The sequence below is a fragment of the Cordyceps militaris genome (genome assembly GCF_000225605.1).
Source record: "Cordyceps militaris CM01 unplaced genomic scaffold CCM_S00002, whole genome shotgun sequence".
Taxonomy (NCBI): Eukaryota; Fungi; Ascomycota; class Sordariomycetes; order Hypocreales; family Cordycipitaceae; genus Cordyceps; species Cordyceps militaris.
This window is the reverse complement of record NW_006271970.1, coordinates 2,208,100-2,228,755: the sequence shown is the minus strand read 5'-3', so window position 1 is coordinate 2,228,755 and position 20,656 is coordinate 2,208,100. Positions and strand designations below refer to the sequence as shown.

The window sequence follows — 20,656 nt, the reverse complement described above, 5'->3', positions numbered from 1 at the left end:
TGGCAAAATCTCAGTCATCACTGCACTGCAACGCCAATTTGTCATTTAGCAGTGGTAAGAAAACACGTTAAGAGCATCATGCAAGCATAAAAAATGTGAATTTGACTGATGGCTAATGTGGTATAATGATGGATGGATGGAGGGTATCGTGTAGTAGGATAATTCGGTTGTCTTGTATCTTGTTCGAGTCTCTTTGCTCGTCTAAAAAGCGCCCCATGCATATTTGAAACTTTTCTAAATTCGTCATGATCAATTCGATGCAGCACTCTTGCACCAGGGATGCTCCACCACCTGCGTAATATCGCTGCGCTGGGACACGTCGCGGTTGAGCATGCAGCGGATGAGGTCGATGCTCTCGGGGCTCATGGTGAACGGCACGCGCAGGTCGTGGTCCATAATCTCGTCAATGCTGTAAAAGGGATTCTCCTTGTAGATGATGGTGTACAGGAGAATGCCCAGCGCCCATACGTCTTGCGGTTTACCGCCATAGGGCTTTCCGGCCAAGACCTCGGGGGCAGCATAATCTAAGCTTGTCAGCAACTAGAAGCGTGGCGCGAGGATGGAAATAGTCGCAAAACATACCAATAGTGCCTACAAAGACATCAAAGGGTCCGCTCTTAATGTAGGCGGCGCTGCCAAAATCGATGAGCTTGATGTTGCATTCGCCGTCAAGAATGATATTCTCGTCCTTGATATCGCGGTGCACAACCAGGGCCTTGGTATGCAGGAAGTGAATAGCTTGGGCTACTTGTACAAAGATGCGGCGGCACTCGGCTTCGTCCATATTGGAACGCAACTCGATGTAGTCAAATAGATCCATACCTGGCAGTCCGTGAGGCTTCATTGCAATGTAGTAGTTGACGTCGTCCTCAAAGAAATTTTCCATCTCGACAATGTTGGGGTGCTGAAATTCGGGTTTCCGCAGGTAGTCGAGGACGTGAATCTCGAGTGGAACAGTGCCGAGCTTTCGATCGCGCGTCCAGGTGTCGACGAGAATGCGTCGCTTTGTAACATACTTGAGCACCATCTTTTTACCAGTTTTCTTGTTCCTCGCGAGCTTTACTTGACCGTAGGCTCCTTGGCCCATCTCTTCCAAGATGGTATAGTCGTTTATGGTCAGCTTACTAGGCTCCTCTTCTGCTGCCGTCAAGATTGGCTGCGCGGGGGCTGCCTTGGGAGATGATAGAGTCTTGCCTGTGAGCCTTGCTGCGGCATTGAGTGCAACATCCTTAATCTTCGACATGCCGGAGAGGTTCATGGTGGAGGGCGAGGCGGAAGGTCGTGTCGGTTCATCAGCTTCAGTGTCAGATAAAACCAAAGGCGAGTGGACAGGTGTCTGGCCAGGCGAGGGCTGATGCAGAGGCGTGGGTGGCCCAGAAGGTATACGCTTGGTTGGGTCTAATACGTTGGGGACTGCGTGAAGGTGTCTAGAATAAGTGATCCAGAGAGCGAAAACGATTTCAGTCTGTGGGTGTGTCGAGGAAACGTCGGTTTGATCGTCGTCAACAGCCTCTTCTGTGCTCAGTTGCGAAATGTCGATTTGTTTCTCACTCTCCACAACGCGCATTTGAACGTCAATGTTGAGATTGGAGCCGTCGCGATGCTTTGCAGCAAGTCCGTTGGGTTGCAAAAAGGATGCAGCAGCGTTGGGCCTGTGTTCTTTGATGGCGGTAAAGGCAGCGGCTCTTCGGAAGCGATGTTCTGGTATTACCATTCCATCAAGCAACTGTAGGCCGTCCTCTTCGGTCAAGGTCTCGACAATCTTGTCAAAGCCAGGAATCAAGGCATTTATAGATGTGCCTGCAGGTTTTTCGAAACCAAAGAGCGCACCACTAAACGCGGAGTTGGAGCTGCGAATAGTAAAAGTCGCGGGGTCAACAACAATGATACCCGCCATGTGTGGGAAAGTGGAAACTCTTAGCTCGAGTTTGCCCTGTACTTGTTCGACAGCGCAGGGAATATTGACGCTTCGATAGTTGGGACACGTAAAATAGCGTGTCTTTCGCGTCTGCGCAAAGTCAATCTCGCCCTGGGACGGGTCGAACCCTTGGCGCGGAATTCGCGGGACAAGGTTAGCAATGTCGATGCCTTGCTTGACAACCTTAAAGCCCCAGATAGTCTCGGTAGCGCCAACCACAGTTTTGACGACGCCATCTTCGTCAAGTTCGATATTGGCAACGTCCTCATGGATCTCCTCAAGGACCCAGATCAAGCCAATGCGTTTTTCCTTAACCCACAAACTGGCAGAGCCGGTCAGTCCATTGCGCTTCTGGATAGGAACAACATCGCCGCAAAGCAAAACACCTCGAGAACCTGTAGTGCGATGCGCATCGGTGCCACGGGCCTTGGGTGGTTCAATGTCGCCGCTATGGACGGTTTGAGCTCTCCGCGGAGGCTGGGGAGTTTGCGACCTCGAATTAGGCTTGTTCAATAATTGGGCCGTAATTCCAGAGCGTCCACCGAGAAGGACTGTTGCGGCTGAGTTGGCAGGTGTCATGTCGGCGGCGGCATCTTGCATATCATCGTCATCGTCTTTGCTAAGCAGCTTTCGTTCAAGCCACGCACGTCTCTCTTCCTGCACAACCTCTAAAATACCCATCTTGCGAACTTCAGCTTTGGTGACACCAAATACTAGGCAAGCGAGGTCGTTTGCGGCGAGGATGGTCCAAGGAGGTTTGGCTTCGGTGGTGAAAATAGCTTGGGCAGCGGGAACCCATCTGTTGGTATGTCCATGGACGGCGGGGTTTAGAGCCCCTGAAATTTTTTGGGAGGGCAAGGTTGGTTGTGGGAGGATGGGAGAAAGAGTTGCCTCTTGATGCAATGTCGGGCCGGCCATGAATGGCTGGGCCATGAAAGGTTGGGCCATAGTATCCATGAGCTTGTCCTTGAGGGCTACGGAGAGGGTATCTGTCATGGTGCGTTTCAAACTCGTTGGTCGCGAGGCGGGCGGTGACGTGGTAGCCGTCGTCTTGCTCTCGTCCGTGGGCGTTCTACTCGACTTTGCGGAATCATCCTGGCCGTCCTTGTTTGGAGGCGGGCGACGTGTAGAGGTGGGTGATGCGGTGAGGTCCTCGGGTTCTTCGTGGATGGTGGCAGGCTCTTCGCTGAGCATGTGGGGGCTGAACTGCTTTTCAAAGATGTTCTCACCAGACAGATCCGGGGGCCCGGTAAGCGGAGGGATGGCAGACGAGGCATCTGGGTTGGGCAGGTTGCTGGCTCCGATGATCTGGGCCTTGGCGAGCATTTCCAGCATAGTCTGGGCCTCCAAATCACCGGAGAGCCTGGCGTGGGCGCTGGCCAAACCAGCCTGGTTGGCGCTGAGAGGCATGCCGAGGCGGTCTTTGATAAACTCGAGAGAGCGTTTGACGACATTTTGACGGTTATGGAGAAAGTCTTCGGACTGGTGGGCAAAGGAGAAGGAATGCAGCGACTCGGTCGGGAAGCGAGAGAGATCTTCGGAGAAGCTGGGAGAGGCAGGCGCGGGGGAGAAGGAGGAGAGCGGCGCGGGGGCGACAAGAGTGGCACTCATCGAGGTCGAGCGGGAGAGAGTTACGACGGACGGGCTACGAGAGGAAGCGTTGGAGTTTGGCATGGTGGGATTGCGCGAGGGCGGATGCTGCCGTATACGGCGCAGGCCCGAGAGACCGAGGCCATGTTCGTGGTCGGTAACGGGTGACGGTCTGCACCAATTTAAGAAGAATGTTAGCAGAGGCATGATGCTGGGTGACACGACATGATGGTCGTGTTCCACGCGTCTTGCGGCGGCGGTTGCTGCGGCTGTGAGGCCGGTATTGAATTCAAGCAAGCACGGTGGGAAAGCGAAAGAAGAGGGAGAAGGAGAGGGAGAAGAAGGGAGCCAAGACGGGATGGGGACACGATCAGACATAGCAAGGCAATAAAAAAAAAGAAAGCTAACTGACCTGGTCATCAAGTCATGGTCGGCGGCGGCGGCAGATGACGAGCCCTCAAAAGACATGCGAAAGCGGGCGCGGTCGGGGTCAGCTGAGAGGGCGAGGTTGCTGGTGCTGCGGTTCTTGGGCAGCGAGAGGGGCGTCAAAAGCTTGCCACGGCCTCTCTCGCCATCGTCATTGTTGCTGCTGTTGGCGCCTGCAAGGGAAGAGTCAGCAATCATTGTCTGGGCCCGGGGAGGCGAGCGCGTGAGTGGTTGAAGCTATGACGAAGGCAGGGCAGGGAGGGGAGCTTGTGCAGCAAAGAGGGTGGGTTTGTATGTGTGTGGGCTACGATTTTTTTGGCTGTGATGCTGTTTTTCCTCTGGCGCGCGTACGGTTACCATGCATGGTGGCTTGTCCCGGGGGATTGGGGAAGCGAGATGGCGAGTTGCAACGACGAGACGGTTTTCACGAACGCGAGCCAACGGTCATGGACACGACGGAGGGGGGGGGGTGTAAGAGAGATGGTGTATATGTCTGGCGGACGAGGCTGGGTTTGGACGAGGTCGAGGCTGCGGCGCGCGGAGAGAGGGAGACGAAGAGAGAGAGAGAGTCGCCCGCCAGGGCCGCCCTGGTGCCACTGGTTTGGAGCGGGGGATGAGCTGTTGGGCGAGCGAGCACTAGACGCGGTGAGGATGGTGCCGAAGATGATGCTGGTGATGGGATTGAATTGGAAGTGTCGCGAGGGCGGCTGTGGCGGCGATGCGGGACAGAGAGTGTTGGTGACGCTGCGTGGTTGATGAAGGGAGTTGTCAGTCCATCAAGAGAGTCAGTACAAGGGAGGGGCAGCCAAGCAAGCCATCAGGGCAAAGTGAGGCGGGGAAGGCTACAGCTGCAGCAGTACTAACAAATTACCTGCCTCTAGGTACACGCTTGCTGACAGCAACATCTTTTAGCAGCCTCTTAGTGGACTGTTGGCGCCCCAGCAGCCTGGAGCTCCCCCAACAACAGCGCCCAACACTGCTAAACTACCTAGGTACCTAACTTAGACCTGCGCGAGGTCGGTCCGGCACCGCTGCCAATTGCTTGGTCCGCAACGCTTCACTGTGGGGAGCGCATGCGACCATGGCACCGGCTGATTGGAGCATCTTTCCATCACCATGAGACGGTTTGCGATTTCAATCTGTCCAAGTCTGAAAATCTATGTGACAACGGCATGTTCTGAGCCGACATGGTAACTCTCCTTGCATTTGTTCTGCCAGCCTGACGTTACAGCCATGTTTCAACCGGGTATACGTTGCTTGGCACCGAATAGTCATCAGCAGCCCTTCATCTCGGCCTGTACGTCATGCCTGGTCTTTTTTGTCAGCATATTCTCCAGGTTTTTAAACTCATGAGAGCCCCCCAATTGATATGTATGCATAACTACCTACCCACAGGACATCCACCCATCACAGCTCCGGCACCGCCCTCGCCGGCATCGCCGCCTCGTACGCCGCCATGAACCGCAACAGCGCCTCCTCCCCATCCGCCCGCCCAACCGCGCACAGCCCAAACGGCCGCCCATTGTACCGCAGCGTCGCCAGCGGCACCGCGCACACCGGGTAGCCTGCCGCTGCCGCGTGCACGCAAAACGCCGAGTCGCACGTGCCCACCAGGACCTTCACCCCGGCCTCGTCAAACGCCGTGTCGAGGACGCCCCGGGCCTTGGCGCGGAGCGTCGCCTTGAGCGCGTCTACGGCCGCGGCCGGCTCATTGCTGTTCATGGCCTTTATAAGGTCGTTTTGCTCCGTGTATGCTGGCAAGTGTCAGTGTGCTGCCCAAAAACAAAGACCCGTGACATGGAATCGGCGAGGACTGGTCACTCACGCTCCGGCATGGCTCGTTCCTTGTTGGCCAGGTTGAACTGGACAATGTCTTTGACGCTGCGGATTGGAAAATCGTCAAACGTCGTGAGAAATTTCGGAAGGCAAATGTTGTTGAATTCCCAGTCTGTCCCTCTGGCATCAGCAAGCTGCAGGTGCTCAACATATTCATGTGTCGCCCATGGCACTTCCGGGCAAGGGAGATGGTATCTGGGAACCCAGTAAGATCCGGTAACGCAAGAGGATACTGCAGAGAACATCCGCTTCTGCGCAACGTTTCTACCATGTTCTCATACTCCTCGACCTTGAACCTGCCGTTAGCGCTTCCTTTCAATTGCACAGTACAACTCACACATGGCTTATTACCATATTCTCCGCGGTACCATCATGTTGCCGGCACATGGACTCGTCCAGAGTCCAAAGGCGCGGGTCGACAATACCGACCGACAAGCCCTTCCATGATCCCATATCGGGCGCATCAAAGTCCCTGTCTAGCAAAAGCCCGGCCAGCGCCCGGATGTCGGCCGCCGACTTGGCCATGGGCCCAGGGCTGTCGTAAAACTCTGTCATGGTGAACATGCCCGTCGTGTCCTGCGCGCTGACCGTCGGCTTCAACCCGTACAGGGCGTTGCGGCTCGTCGGCGTGATGATGGAGCCAATGGTCTCGGTGCCCATGGCCAGCGGCGCGAAGCCCGATGCGAGGGAGACGGCGGAGCCGGTGGACGAGCCGCCGGGGGCCTGCGAAGGGACAATCGATTAGCTGGGACATAAGGTGAGAGAGTCTGGCCACCGTGCGCGGACCAACCCGGCATCATGTAAGTCATCTTCATGCCGCAAAACTCAGTCATGTTGGCCTTGGCCAGGATGATCAAGCCGCCATCAATTATCTTTTGCACAATCGCCGAGTTCTTCGGCGCCCTGGCCCCGACAAGAGCCAGGGACCCGCATGTCGTGCTCATGCCCAGGCTTGAAGCCGTCGTGAAGCAGTCCTATTCTAGGCGTTAGTCTGCGCCTACCCACTGGTGCAGGCCGGTAGAGTCACCTTGAGAATAATGGGGATGCCGTGCAAGGGACCTCGAAGTTTCCCATTTTGGCGCTCCTGGTCTAGCTTGGCAGCCTCTCGAAGGACATTTTCGCGTGGCGGCTGCGAGATGAGCGCGTTGAGGCTGGGGTTGTGCTGCTCAATGTGGGTGAGATATGTCTGTACAATTTGGACGCTGGTGATTTGGCCTTGGGCGAGCAGTAGCGTGAGCTCCACGGAGTTGGTGGTCTGAGGGTTGAAAATAAATTCGGACATTTTTATATACTCAATCTTTTTTATAGAAGAAAATCCATTTCTATCAAAGATGAGGCTCAACTACGCCGTTGATATAGAAAGCAGAATAATCCAGGCAACAGAATTGAATCGGCCGGCTCTATCCTCATTTGGACTGACAATGCCGGACACTAGACTCTAGGCACCATGATTAATGGTAGAGGATACGACTACGGAATCGTCGATGGAGCCATTTGTCATGGTTTATTTTGCTCTTGTTGCGTGTTACGAGCTAGCATCGTTTACTAGGCAGATGCGATGCTCATAGCTCACACTGTCGCGTGTTTTCTGTTCTGTTATGCAATGTGTCGTTCCTCTTCTTAGTTGACATGCGAGTAAATACAGGGCTGCAGATTGATGTTCCGCCTATTGTGGCATAGTCTTCGGCAGTTGCCAAGCGGCGAGGGATCGCAGCCAAACATACGCCCTACCCTGCACTGTCTTTTTAGTTTCAACTACTTCCCGAAGGAGGTGCGGCTCGATCTGCACCGACGTAGCATTGATCTTGCGAGGGATTGTAAGATGGTCGAGATGGATGCACACGTGTAGGGCTCATCAACAAGAAGGCAGGTGTTGCTACCACTGCGACGACGTGGCTCATGACTGGAGGTTAACCACTAGTGCGGAGAAGAAAAGGCAAGACTGACACCAGGATGGTAGGTCTTCAGAAGAACAAAACATGAACAGAGGATGTTTCAAGATAAACCTAGACTTGGAGTTTTCTACGCTGTTGTGAGGGATTTTTTCAAACCAACAATTTGGTTGAACTGGCGAAGTTGGCAAATCGTCCCGTCCTGGTGAGGCCGCATCCTTGTAGGCCACAGTTGGCGCTAGCATGCAAGCCATGTTTACATCCCGTTTTATGAGACAGGTGTCATGCCCGTGATAATAATGAGCACATTGGAGACTCGTACATGGTTGGAAGGCTGGGCTAGAGTCTAGAGACTAGAGACGAGTCAGGCGGGCTGTGCGGCCGGACCGAACTGTGTTACGAGGAGGAGGTGCGCCACCAAACGGTCGGGTGGGCTGGACTCGTTACGATTGAAGCACGTGTTGGTGGTTGACTGAGCACCTTTCTGTGTGCTATTATTGTCTCTATGCGTCTCGCAAATGTGCATCTTGGTCTTGTGCTCGTTGCGGGACAGCCGCGGCTTGAAGGAGGTGTTGTGATTGATATCCTGGCAGCTGACCAGGGTCTACGGGAGCACACGGCGAGTTTCGCAGGGTTCCCCTCTCTGCCGCTAGAAGGCCGGCGGGGAGTGAGCTTACTTGCGCCCCGGATTTTGTTGGTTTGAATACGGATACAGACTGCGTCTCTTGGCTGTTGGGAACAAGGCTCGCGGGGGTTCACGGCCGACAAGGTTGCTGGAGGCCCTAGAAAGGTACTAATGCCTGAGACGAGAAGCCGGACGAGAAACTTGGTAGGAATACAAAGACTGAGCAAGGCAACTTAGACCAGTTTGTTCTTTTGAGAGTTGAGTGTCTGAGATGTACCCGATAGATCCCTGACTCGGCAGCACTGACAAGGATACATAAAACAATGGGAATCAGTATGTGAGGCATTTCCACGTGGCGTGGCCAGTGACATGCAGGTGTTGGTGGGTTGTCAGCAAAGCAGCAGACTATACGTACGTACTATTAATGGAGTGACGAGTGGGACGAGGCTTTGGGGGGACGAAGTGGTAGAGGGCTGGGAGCGAATAAGCAAAGACAAAAGGTGGCGAGAATGGAGCCTCTTGATGTATTGGAGGATTGAAGGAACCAGAGGCGGTTTAACCACCGGCGCCCGAGGCATCGATGGTGTGGAGGGGGGGCTGTTGGTGTGTGGTACCGTGATCGCGGGGCGCTGAGAGGTATCTTTGTCAAACATGAGGAGTGAGATGCAGCAAGTAAATCAGTATAGAAGAATAGAAGAATAGAATAAAAAGGGCTGCGAAACCAGGAATACCAGCCTAATGATATATCGATTCACGCAGATTGTCACCGGACGGGCATGTGTTGTAGGGTCACATTCCAAAAGGACATGTGCCCTGGGAGATGGCGGGATAGTGTGTGGTGCAGCGAGTCCGCTGACCGGAGATGTGCCCTGTGCCCAGTGCTGCACTAATACATGTTGGCGGCCGAGGCGCTGTAGATAAGGTGAGCCGGAGCAAACTGCACTAACGGAAGCCTTTGACTGCCCCGCACTTTTAGGTGGGCAGCAGATCCACAGGTGGCGGCACCCCAAACATTTTTGGCAGCCATCCAGGCCAGTCTCTCAATTCAGGGTCCTTTTTTACTGGGGCCTCTGCTGTGAGACGGGACCTAGCGTAACTTACAGTGGGTGTAGTACCTACCTCATACAGGTAAACCGAGCCTTTGGCCTCCTCCCAACTTCCCCACCTGCCTGCCACTGGCCTCTGTTTGCTCCCCTCCATTCCATTCCATGTGCCTACCTACTAAATCATCAACCCATTTCCCCTCATACCGCACCCATTCCCCTCTCAACATTTTTGTTTCCCAACTCTCCTCCTTTCAATACCCGGCGTTTCTCTCCCTCCGCCTCGCACCAGCAAACACCCCTTCCAGAAATGATTTGAACAATCACTCTCCGCTGCCAGACTCCTGTACCGGGCATTCCGGTCCCCGGCTGAGCATCCTGCCCCTCCAACCGACTGCACCAGCTGCACCCACACCACCACTTACAGAGGCGCATATTATAATTCTATTCCCGACCGTTGACCTGTGATACACCTTCCCGACCCCCGACGCGTCACAAAACGAACTCACTACAGACGTCCAAGAAGAATCGATCCCCTCTCGCGAATCCAACCACATACTCTCTTTGGCGCCTCGACAGCCTACTCGCCCTCTAGCCATGGCGGAGATGCAAGAGACGCCCGGTGGCGAGCCGTTTCCGCCTCTGGCCGACGTCGCCGCCGCCGCGCCCGAGGCACCCTCCCCCAAGATCAAAGGCCGCCAGCGACTCCTGCGAGGACTCCAGCGCATCTCCTCATCGCCGTCCCTCACCAGCCTCCGACGCGGCCGCTCCGCCAGCAGCCCTTACCATGGCGGGAGCCGTACTTCGCTGTCCTGTGTCAGCCTCGCCGGCGTGCCCCCTCAGTCGCCGCTTCGCTACGGGACGCCCCAGCCCTCGCCTCTCGTTCGATCCGACACGCCAGACTCCGAGTTTCCCTTTCACGACTGCGTCGAGGAGCAGCCCGGCGTTAGGACCGTCCGAGTTATCCCCCCGTCCGCACCCTCGACCGCCCACCTCCCCGCCGACCTACGCGCCCAATCCAAAGTTGTCTCAAAGCCGCCATTTCCATTCTGGGACAAGATGCCCCAGGAACTGCGGATTGCTATTTTCGCCCACCTCGAGCCCAAGGAGCTGGTCCGTGTCTCACGCGTTAGTAAGACCTTTTACAAGGTTTGCTTTGATGGCCAGCTCTGGACCTCGTTCAATGCTTCCGAGTTCTACCAGAATATCCCTGCCGATTCGCTGGCCCGAATTATTGTTGCCGCCGGGCCATTTATCAAAGATCTCAACCTTCGCGGCTGTGTTCAGGTAGAGCACTACCGTCGCACCGAAGCCATCGTCAAGGCCTGCAGGAATCTCATCAACGCTACACTCGAAGGCTGCCGCAACTTTCAAAAGACGACATTGCACAGCCTACTCCGATCCAATGACAAGCTGGTCCATCTCAACCTGACTGGCCTCTATGCCGTGTCCAATTCTGCCTGTCGAATCGTGGCGGAATCTTGTCCCCAGCTCGAGAGCCTCAATGTCTCTTGGTGCCAAAAGGTTGATGCTAGGGGCATTAAACTAGTGGTAGACTCATGCAAGCATCTAAGAGACCTACGTGCCGGTGAGGTCAAGGGATTTGACAGCTTGGAGACGGCGGAATCCATATTCACGACCAATACCCTCGAGCGACTGGTCTTGAGTGGCTGCGTGGACCTCACCGATGAAGCACTGAAAATCATGATGCACGGTGCGGACCCCGAAATCGATATACTCACCGATCGTCCCATTGTCCCGCCACGAAAGCTGCGCCATTTAGATCTCAGTCGATGCACGCAGATCACCCCCGCTGGCGTCAAAGCCATTGGCTATGCCACTCCTGAGCTAGAAGGCCTGCAACTGTCGGGCTGCAAGACCCTAACAGACGCTGCCCTGGAACCGATCCTCGCCTCTACGCCTCGTCTCACACACCTCGAACTCGAAGATCTCGGTGAGCTCACCAACTCTCTCCTCTCCGAGCACCTCGTCAAGGCGCCCTGCGCAGGCTCTCTCCAGCACCTCTCCCTCAGCTACTGCGCAAATATTGGTGACACGGGCGTCCTGCCCGTCATGCAGACGTGCGCCCAGCTCCGCAGCTGCGACCTCGACAACACCCGCATTAGCGACCTCGTCCTCGCCGAGGCGGCGGCCGCGGTCGCCAAACGCGCGAAGCGCTCCACGCAGGCCGTGGCACCGGCTGTCACGCTGTCCCTCGTCGTCTACGACTGCCACCACGTGACGTGGGCCGGCGTGCGCGAGGTGCTCTTCCGCAACGCCCAGGTCAAGGCCAAGTCGGTCGGCGTCACCTACCCGGGCGAGATGATATCCCTCAAGTGCTTCTACGGCTTCCAGATGACCGTCGACGAGCACCAAAAACGCGTCTTGAGCGGCGACTTTGCCGCCGCCGCCCGTCTGGAGCGCAAGTGGGCAGACTACATGCAGGCTACCGAGGAGGCCGGCGCTGCTGGTGCTGGACACCGGCGGCGCAGACGGCGGGCGCGCGAAACGCAGGCGCTGCATCTCGATGAAGAGGATGGCGTCATCGGGAGACGACGAGCCCGCACTATGGGATCCTGCAGCGTCATGTAACACTCTTCTCTTCCTCTAACTTGTTCTTCCTCCCCTACCCCTTTACACATATGCGCATAGCATCACTTTATTAGCATGTTTTTACTTGTTTCTGGAATAGTATAAGCAACACGGCATTGCATTGTTGGGTATTCCTTCCTTTGGAGTCTTTTCTCTCACTCTCTTTTTTTTGTCTCGCATGGATGGGCATACCGGTACACGACGACGCTAGGACACAGAACGGGCTCCTGTTTTTGACATTTGATCCTTGGGGTCATTCTTGCAACCCCCTCCTCTGCCGCTGGGCAAGATTGTTCTTGGGAAGGTTAGTCTTGTTTTTTTTGGGAATTCGGTAGAATTGGATGGGATGACCCGGCGTTTTTTAATACGTTCCCTCTTTACACTTATGTGGACATTTTGTCATCCTTTTAAATGGGAAACCCTTTTGGAGCCTGGAAAATTGATCAAAATGTCACCAACTCTACCACCTGTTGTATGGACATGCTGTGTATACATGACATGAGAACTTTCACCGGAGCGAGCTTGTACCCTCACAACTGTAATACGGGCCCCGGCTCTTGGGTAATTAATTCGTATTGTAAGCCCGCACCTCCATTCCAGCCCATCTTTCCCCTCCAGTATCATCGGAATGCTAAAATTTCTCCGAAATCTGCGTCAGCTGCCCGCCTGCGCTGTTGGAATGCCCGCCCGCCCACGTTTTCGGTGATGACGGCTTAGTGGGGCCATCCGCGACGACCCTCGGCTGGGCGGTCTGGCCTCGGGAATCCCAACTCATCTCATCATTCCGCCCAACCACCACTGCTCAGCTCCGAGCGCTTGCCAGAAGATCGAACCTACACACGGCTTGGGTATTTGCGGCATTGCGTATTACATCTACCCGAAACAACAATGTCGCTGGAAAAGATTTACATCGTTCGCCATGGGGTGAGTTTATGACCCTTACCACACATCGAATTACAGTTACTCATACGACCCGACTCCCGCCCCAGTTCCGCACGTCGTGGACGGTGGATAACAAGGGCAACTACCACTCCCACATTCCCTCGCCGACGGGCATCGCGGCCGACCCGCCGCTGACGTCGCACGGCCTCGCGCAGGCCGAGGAGCTGGCGGCGCACCTGGCGACGCTGACGCCCGCCGTCGAGGTCGTATACTCGAGCCCGTACTACCGCTGCCTGCAGACCATTGAACCGTTTGTGCGGCGGCAGGCAGCGGCGGCGGCGGCGGGCACCCTGTCGCCCCGCGCTGCGGACACGGCGGTGCGCATCCGCGGCGAGCACGGCGTGTGCGAGTGGTTTGGCGCCGCGCCGTTTACGCACCCGCAGCCGGCCGAGGCCGAGGAGCTGCACGGCCTGTTTCCGGCCTATGACGTGGACTTCACGTCCCCGGTGCGGCCGCGGGTGCGCGGGGAGACGTACGGGCAGCTGGTGGAGCGGGTGCGTGCGGCCATGCGCGCGCTCATCAAGAGGTGTGATGATGAGGGGCGCCGGAGCGTGGTCGTTTGCTCGCACGCCGCGACGATTATTGTCCTGGGGAGGGTGCTCACCGGCCAGTACCCCGACGAGATGGACACAGAAGACTTCAAGGCGTTCACCTGCGGATTGAGCGTGTATGCGCGGGGAGAAGCCAAGGGACAGTCTGATGGCGAGTCGGATACAGGTGAGTCTTGGAGCACAACTTTTCCCTTTTTACTGCCTACTTCCGGTTTTCCCGGCAGTATACCCGCAAGACATATAACCCACCCAGAGACTACGCGGAAAGGTGGCGGGCGATGAGAGCAATGCTGACCACCGAGTTGTAGTGGGTAATTGGACATGCGAAAAGAATAGCGACTGTAGCTTCTTGACCGGGGGAGAAGAGCGCGGATGGTATGTTACTCTTTCTTCATCCACCTTGTTTTATATCCTTGTGCAGGGCGCAACCACTCTGTCCGACCGGCACGGTTGGTGTTGTCTTGTTGCGACGAGATAACTTTACCCGCCCGAAGCGATCACACCTCTTGCCTCTCTGTCGATGAACCCTGTTTCCGATATCATGCAGAGATGCACACCGCTGACAGTAGTCGCATTTGTCTAGGAAGTTTTCCGGTGATGAATCATTCCCGGACACGGGATCCATGTCTCGGGACGATACCATCGACTCCAAGCTGTAGGAAAATATATTTGCATGAACCAACGATTCGCTGGGGTCTACCGTGAGAGCCACACAATGCAAGGAAGCTTCCGAGACTGTCAGATCATCTGCTGCGGGCGCCTCGGCCATTGCTCACGCGAGCCTGGTAGTGTCTAGACAATGTCTGAGGTTGGCGGCAAATCCCGTTCACATGACAAAGTGCGGAATACAAACACCTTGTCGAGACGCAGAACTACCGGACAAAACCTTGATAGACAAGACCGGAAACTCTCCGCATCTCAGGGAAAACAAATCCGTTGCTTGCGGAGCTAATGGACTGTGACTCGAGTCCCCAGGGGGGATCTTGCCAGGGCATGTGATCCGGGACCAGCAGAGGCTCCCGCCCTTTTTTGGAGTGAGTCCTATCCGGAGATGAGACCTGTGCAAGGGATAAAAAACAGTTCAAGTCACTTCCGGAAACAGGCTTGCCATCAGGCCTGCTCCCACAAACTCGTGTCCATGCGAAGTGTTATCATTCGACAAATATTCACGCAAGAGATGTCTCTCATTTGCCGAGTCGACAATCACTTCATAGTCTCTCGGTGGCAAAGACAATGCCAAGCCAGAGACTCGGCTAAGCTGTCAACATCAACTGAGGTCGCGGTTGAGGCAATGATGAATTTGTGTAGCTGACAAAGCCATATTTGTTCATCGCGAGAGCTGCAGGAGAGCCTATCTGTTGCTGCAGGAAGCCATGTGCCAAGAAGAGCTACCGTGGCACACGCCTCACGCAGCCGCAATTGGAAGCTGGAGCAAATAGTTCCACGACAACACCACCAAATTTGGCCACCGGACGCTGTGGAATCGGGTGGATAATCGACTAACGCTGATAATCCTGTGGTGGCAAAAGCCACTTCATGACTTGCTTTGTGTGTCCGGTGGAGAGGGCGGGCTAGGCTGTGCCACTTGCGATATGTGGTGGACAATGGCTCCCTTGCGTCGCAAACGAGATTGGCCACCCCAGGTTCTTGAATACTTCCTGTAGGAATCAGGTATCTGTAGAGATCGGGTGAATATGTGGGAAACGAAGAGGGGACGAGGGGACCTCTGTACCTTGATAGCGTCACTACTGAATCAAAACAGGTAACTCGTGACTTGATTTGCGATGCGGTGAGGTACGTCGACGTAGCTCAGTGAGCTTGGGCTAGTAACGAGCGATCAAATAATGCTACTGGCACTTTCACAAGACTTCTAGGTCCGGGTACCCACGTGCGTCGTATAGGCGGGGTTGTTGAGACTGATTCGCTCGAGTACTTGACTGCACCTGGCGAGGGTATCGCCGCACACGTCACCACAACTTTGCATAGTGGCAGATATAACGAGGCAGATATAGGGCTTTAATCTGTAGAAGCCGATTGATTAGCACTCGACGGATAGTGATTTGCGTGGCTGCATGAAGCCATCAGTTTGCAACAAAGAGACCACCACTGGCGTGCATGAAGGATATTAATCGAGATGACCGCATCTGCATGGGGCAAATCAAGAATACGCCACCATAAAACGTTGTCCTTGTAGACGAAGTTTCTCAGCTGGAGACACAGACTTTGTGTGTGTGCGGCCTCGGCCCTTGCAGTAGCACCACGACGAGGAAGCGTAAAGGAAAAGAAAAGAGGACAATTTCCACGGCATTAGCCTGGCGCTCAGTAATAAGCAGCCGCAGTAGCTCCATGCGCCGTATCAGTTACACGGAGATTTTATGCACACACACAGACGCCCCGCAGACTGTGAAGATGGGATTATAATTAGCCAAGCTCAGGGACGACAGCAGCAAAAGCAAGTCTGCCCAACGAGAGCCAAAAAAAAGCAACAACGTGTCCTGATGCGGCGGTAGCCGTGTGACGATTAACGGTGCCTGGATGATGATGATTTTGGGGCGTAGTAGGCGTTTGATATACGTTCGACGCAAGAAGCGGCCGGGGGAGGAAAGGGCTGTTGTGCAGCTGAAACACGAACACTCGGACAGGAGGCAGTGGGAAAAAGAAAACATGTAACCATTGAAAGGGGCGCCACTGGCATCGAGGAGGAGCAAAGGGGATGAAGTAATGGTATGGTGTTGCAAAAGAAAATGCGGGATGCACCAGCTGGTTTGCGATGGTGGTGGTGGTGGAGGACCAGAGGAACCGTTTGTCTTGTCGTCGAGGTTCCGTCTAAAAATCGCCCTGGCAGGGCTGCCAGCCGGCCAGTTCGGGGCGGCGGGGGCGGGAGTTGGGGAGCTGGCAGGCATGGTCATAGCTCCTCGACCCGCGGCAAACGGGGGCTCCAACTGGCGTAAGCGAACCGTCAGGCACTAGGCCTGATGCAGGCTAGCGCCACTAAAATATTTCCTTTTTCGCCGTGCGAAGACGCCGCCTCAGGTACGACTTTTCCCCGCCTTGATGCCCTCATGGAATTGCTGCAAAAGCAATCACAGTTTTTTGGCTCCATGAGCCCCCCCCCTTCCCCCCAACGAACGCGGTGCAACGTCAATGAGAGCCCCAGCGGGAAAAAGAAATGGCCAACAGAGATGGAAAAGAAATTGGCGGTGGTAGTGCTGCTGTTCCCACGTCGCACTCAAAACGCCTTTGTCCTGTGTTGACAGCGGCATGTTTTGCTTTCGTCACAGGCTTCTCGCGAACGAAACGGCGTGATTATGCTGACTCAGTGGCTCTTGATAGAACTCGATTTCTGCCAATGACCGATGGTGTTTGATCGAATTCTCTCGTCTCGTCCATCTCTCGCCCTAGTCTTCGTCATCGTTTGGTGTATCCTTTCGCCCCCGACTGTGTGGCACTTCAGACAAATAGGACACTCACTAGCTGTGACACCTAGCTCCGGAGAAAAAGAAAATCAGGCAGAGCCAAGTTACGCCCAGCGGAGCCGTTCGGCCTACCAAGTCGCCTGGCGCTGTTACGTGTCAGACTGCCCTTTTCCCCTTTGCCGCTCGTGACTTAGAATAGCATCTATTAGGTGTTGTGATAGATCACCCCCTCGCACAATAGGATCCCTCGCGCCGATCGCTCTTGATCAACAATAGCAGCAAGGCATCAACGATAATGGCTTGACTCCGCGGTCCACTACTTTCGCCTGCCGACATTGAATGATTGCGTTGTGCGAGTGCTTTGGCCCTGGCTGTGATGTGACGTGCGTTGCACAGGTACCTACCTACCTGGGCGCCAAGGTCATGCTGTCGACGGCAGATTGTTTCGACGGCAACTGGTCGCATAATACGATAGATTATACACGCCCGAGAGCGGAGCACCGATGTTAGGATGCAAAGATTTCTCCTCATTACTATATCCTCAGTGTTATTGCGTCGGGACTGTGGCAGTTGTCCTTGGCAGACGAATCGGGCTGGGACACGGCAACAGGCGAGCATCTAGGCAACCGGAGTGAGCGCCCTGGTAGTGACCGGCAAGCTAACGCAGTCGGTAATCCACAGTACCGATAGCTTGGTATCATATTTATCACGAACTGCAAGAGCCGTGAGCGTCGGCAGCATGGTGGCATGTAGATTATGCCGGGCCACCATCCCGGGAGGGGAACCTTGACCAGTCTTGCATCCGCGATTCGCCTCGAGCAATGGACCGGGATCGCATTGTGAAGACGTGCACCGGACTTTGGAGACGCGATTTGAACAGTGCCTCAAAACTGGTGTCTTTGGTTTTGATGCAGCAGGTCAGCCATTGTTCGCCCTGCAGTGTCGTCTCCACCACCCGGCCAGCTACCTGATAATTACTAGAGTCGGCTAGGTGGAGAGCTCCCGCGGCCTCCAAGCGTGCTGCAGAGGCGACGAAAGGGCCCGTGTCTTGGATGACTGAATAACCCCCCCCCAAGACAATGCCCCAGAGGTTCATGGATTGTAACTGGTGTTTGCAAAGGCAGCAAGACTGGTTTGGCTTGTTGTGATGATGATGACGATGGTGTGCCAGTCACCAAGCCAAGCTAACCACGTCGTGCGATGCAGGAGAAAAAGGGCGCCACACGGCGCGCCATATCACACACCCTCGCGTCCATCATCATGGACCTGCATCTCTGCGCGGAAACAAAAAAGCAACAACGGCAGACACACAGCCTGGCCCAGGGAGAGCAAGAGGAGACTGACGAGTCCGGCTGGTGAGCAAGGTGTGCCGCGCCAACTGCAGCTGCTGCGGCACACCCTGGCCCGCCGATGGACGGCGCGCAAGGTACGAATTCATTCGTACTCTGTCTGTACTGGATACACTATGTCGATTCTGCACAATGGCCCACCATCTTGCCCACCATCTCGCCCACCCAGCCCGCCGCGACTCCGCCTCGGCAACCATCAGGCTCTCGTCCCAGAGGGGCTGCTTTGGGCTGGCTGGGCCGGGTTTTCCTTTGCCCTGGGAAGCCTGGCCGCCTGTTGCCTGGGTTGGCTTGCGCCGCTTGGTTGGCTTTGGCTTGGTCTCTTGTTCAGACTGGAGCAAGGGTGACACACAGACCCCTCGTCGTATCCAAGACATTCAATTTATCCTGCCTTGTCCCGGTCTTTTTCATCAACAGTGATTCAGGTACGCTGCTCGTCTGGTCTGGACGGCGCCGGCAGAAGAAACCACCATGCATAAGCAAAAAAAATAAAGAAATAAAAGAAAGAAAGAAAAATTATACCCAGACGTTGAGCATCACCAGGGGTCCTCGACAACCTCTGAACCCCCCGTATCCTGGACTGCTGAGTACAAAACACGTCGACCTCCCTCTCCATCTTGGACCCATTCTCTCCCGTGCTATTCTTTCCTCCACAACCATATCCGCTCCTTCTTTAAAAGCCCTTTGGTCTTATTTCCTTTTAAGCCCTCTGGCTCAACATCCCTCGTTCATAACTGCCAATATACTATTCCTCCCTCTCACGCTCATTAGCCCCATCTTGCCTCGACGAGTGCCACAACGGCCCAACTACGTACGCATCGCTGCGTCTGGATCTTGCCGACAACCAATATTCTCCGCACAAATCTCCATACGCCCTTTGCCCAGTCAACACGGAGAAGGTCTCCAGCCGTCGTCAACAATGACTACTCTGATGAAGCAACACTCAGAGTGCAGCCCGCTCTACTCGATCGGCAAATTTCGCATCAACACTCAAATCGACAACTCGACGCCAAGGAGGTTCTATGAAGAGGCGCTTCCCTCTCCCCTCTATCGATCCGTTGTCCAGCCCAACACGCCGCCTGAGTCTGTCTCTGGAAGTCCTATAATCAAGCTTGAGAGTATGTCGGCTGAGGTGGACTGCGACTGTAAATGGTGGTGGTTTACTAACGTGTACTCAGGATCATCGCTCTCTGTCAAGACGGATTGTTCGCCTGTTCCTAGACTTTCCATTCCTGGGACTCGTTGCGTTGCCAATATTCGCCTACCTAGCCTCGATGAATTTGACCAGGGTGTAGAGGCTCTCGCGAGAGCCCACGGTGGTCAAGCCCCTTCATGGACTCGTGCTACCTCACCTCACCCCAAGGCTGCCTGCCAGGCAGCCGCTCCTCCGGTTCTACCATCTATCCACGCCTACTCTTCGTCGCCTGTGTACTCTCCTCAGGCGTACTCGCCCCAAGACGCGTACTCTCCGTACAGCCACTCGGACTCTTTCATGCACGGGCACTCGGGCTACCCCAGCCCGCCTCCGGACGGGGAAAACAGACACATTAACCAAAAGTACTCGACGGAGGAGGGCGACTTTATCATCTACGCATGGCACGACAAGAAGCTCAAGTGGCAGCGCATCAAGCAGGACTTTGCGGCCATGTTTGGAAGAACACCGGAGCGGACGGTGCAGGGCCTCCAGGCGTGGTATTACCGAATGAACCAGCGGATCCCGCTGTGGGACAAGGATGGCTGGCTGATTTTCGAGAATGATGAAGATTTGGAGCCCAAGCACATCAGTATCAAGTGCCGGGAGCGTGACAGCCAGGACCGACCGATGGAGCCGCTGGGTCTGGCTCAACGGTACCCTGAGCGGGCCATCAACTACAGTTGGGTGGATCCGGAAGTCAAGCGCAAATCCCGCGACTGGGGTAAGTCTGCACTGGCCGTGGATGCTGCATACTGGCACATGGATACGAGAGAACGGCATATGCTAACTGGCGACTTTTGAACAGCTGCCAAGCGCATCGTACAATACCGCGAACGCCGGGAGCGTCGCAAGAGAAAGGAGCAGCGTCGACTCAAGCTGTAAACGGGATGCCGTTGCAGCAGTCACGCCACTTTCTTACGAGCCCCATGTACTATTATCCTGTGACATGTACATTACTGTCGACTTGTTTCCTCTTTTTCTTTTTCTTTTTCTTTCTTTTTTCATCCTCGTTCTTTTTATTTCCTGTTTCTTTTCCTTTGTTCAAGAGCCCTGCTAGCTTTCGTCTTGGTTTGTCTTGGGCGCACTACAGGGATCTGGCTTGGTCGAGGGAGGGAGGGAGGGAGTGAGTGGACCGACCCCAGAGCGACGACGGGGCGATCTCTCCCTCACTGGGAGCTGTATTATTGGCCAGGTTGTTTGATCCTTTGTTTTTGTTTCCTCTTCTTCTTGTTGAATATTTTTTTCGAGGTTGGCGCTGTCCTCTGGTTTGGAGAAGAAAAGTCA

At 55.1% G+C, this 20,656-nt stretch overlaps 5 protein-coding genes across 5 annotated transcripts; 3 read left to right on the top strand and 2 right to left on the bottom strand.

Annotated features, from left to right (window-relative positions):
- Positions 1-249: 249 nt before the first annotated feature.
- Positions 250-5,017, bottom strand: CCM_02619 (serine/threonine protein kinase; the record flags this gene model as incomplete). Its single annotated transcript, XM_006667771.1, has 4 exons — positions 250-524; positions 583-4,171; positions 4,297-4,641; positions 4,964-5,017. The coding sequence occupies 4 exons, from the start codon at positions 5,015-5,017 to the stop codon at positions 250-252; spliced, it is 4,263 nt and encodes a 1,420-aa protein (XP_006667834.1).
- Positions 5,018-5,341: 324 nt separating this feature from the next.
- Positions 5,342-7,052, bottom strand: CCM_02618 (amidase, putative; the record flags this gene model as incomplete). The annotated part of the gene is made up of 6 exons (XM_006667770.1): positions 5,342-5,688; positions 5,760-5,965; positions 6,052-6,059; positions 6,122-6,493; positions 6,523-6,744; positions 6,798-7,052. 6 exons carry the CDS (start codon positions 7,050-7,052, stop codon positions 5,342-5,344), a joined length of 1,410 nt encoding a protein of 469 aa, XP_006667833.1.
- A 2,875-nt stretch (positions 7,053-9,927) lies between these two features.
- Positions 9,928-11,922, top strand: CCM_02617 (F-box domain protein; the record flags this gene model as incomplete). The annotated part of the gene is made up of 1 exon (XM_006667769.1): positions 9,928-11,922. The coding sequence occupies one exon, from the start codon at positions 9,928-9,930 to the stop codon at positions 11,920-11,922; it is 1,995 nt and encodes a 664-aa protein (XP_006667832.1).
- An 888-nt stretch (positions 11,923-12,810) lies between these two features.
- CCM_02616 (phosphoglycerate mutase family protein) lies at positions 12,811-14,074 on the top strand (the record flags this gene model as incomplete). The annotated part of the gene is made up of 4 exons (XM_006667768.1): positions 12,811-12,846; positions 12,912-13,581; positions 13,724-13,790; positions 13,999-14,074. 4 exons carry the CDS (start codon positions 12,811-12,813, stop codon positions 14,072-14,074), a joined length of 849 nt encoding a protein of 282 aa, XP_006667831.1.
- A 4,238-nt stretch (positions 14,075-18,312) lies between these two features.
- CCM_02615 (uncharacterized protein) lies at positions 18,313-20,254 on the top strand (the record flags this gene model as incomplete). Its single annotated transcript, XM_006667767.1, has 4 exons — positions 18,313-18,577; positions 19,125-19,295; positions 19,356-20,093; positions 20,178-20,254. The coding sequence occupies 4 exons, from the start codon at positions 18,313-18,315 to the stop codon at positions 20,252-20,254; spliced, it is 1,251 nt and encodes a 416-aa protein (XP_006667830.1).
- Between the last annotated feature and the right edge of the window lie 402 nt (positions 20,255-20,656).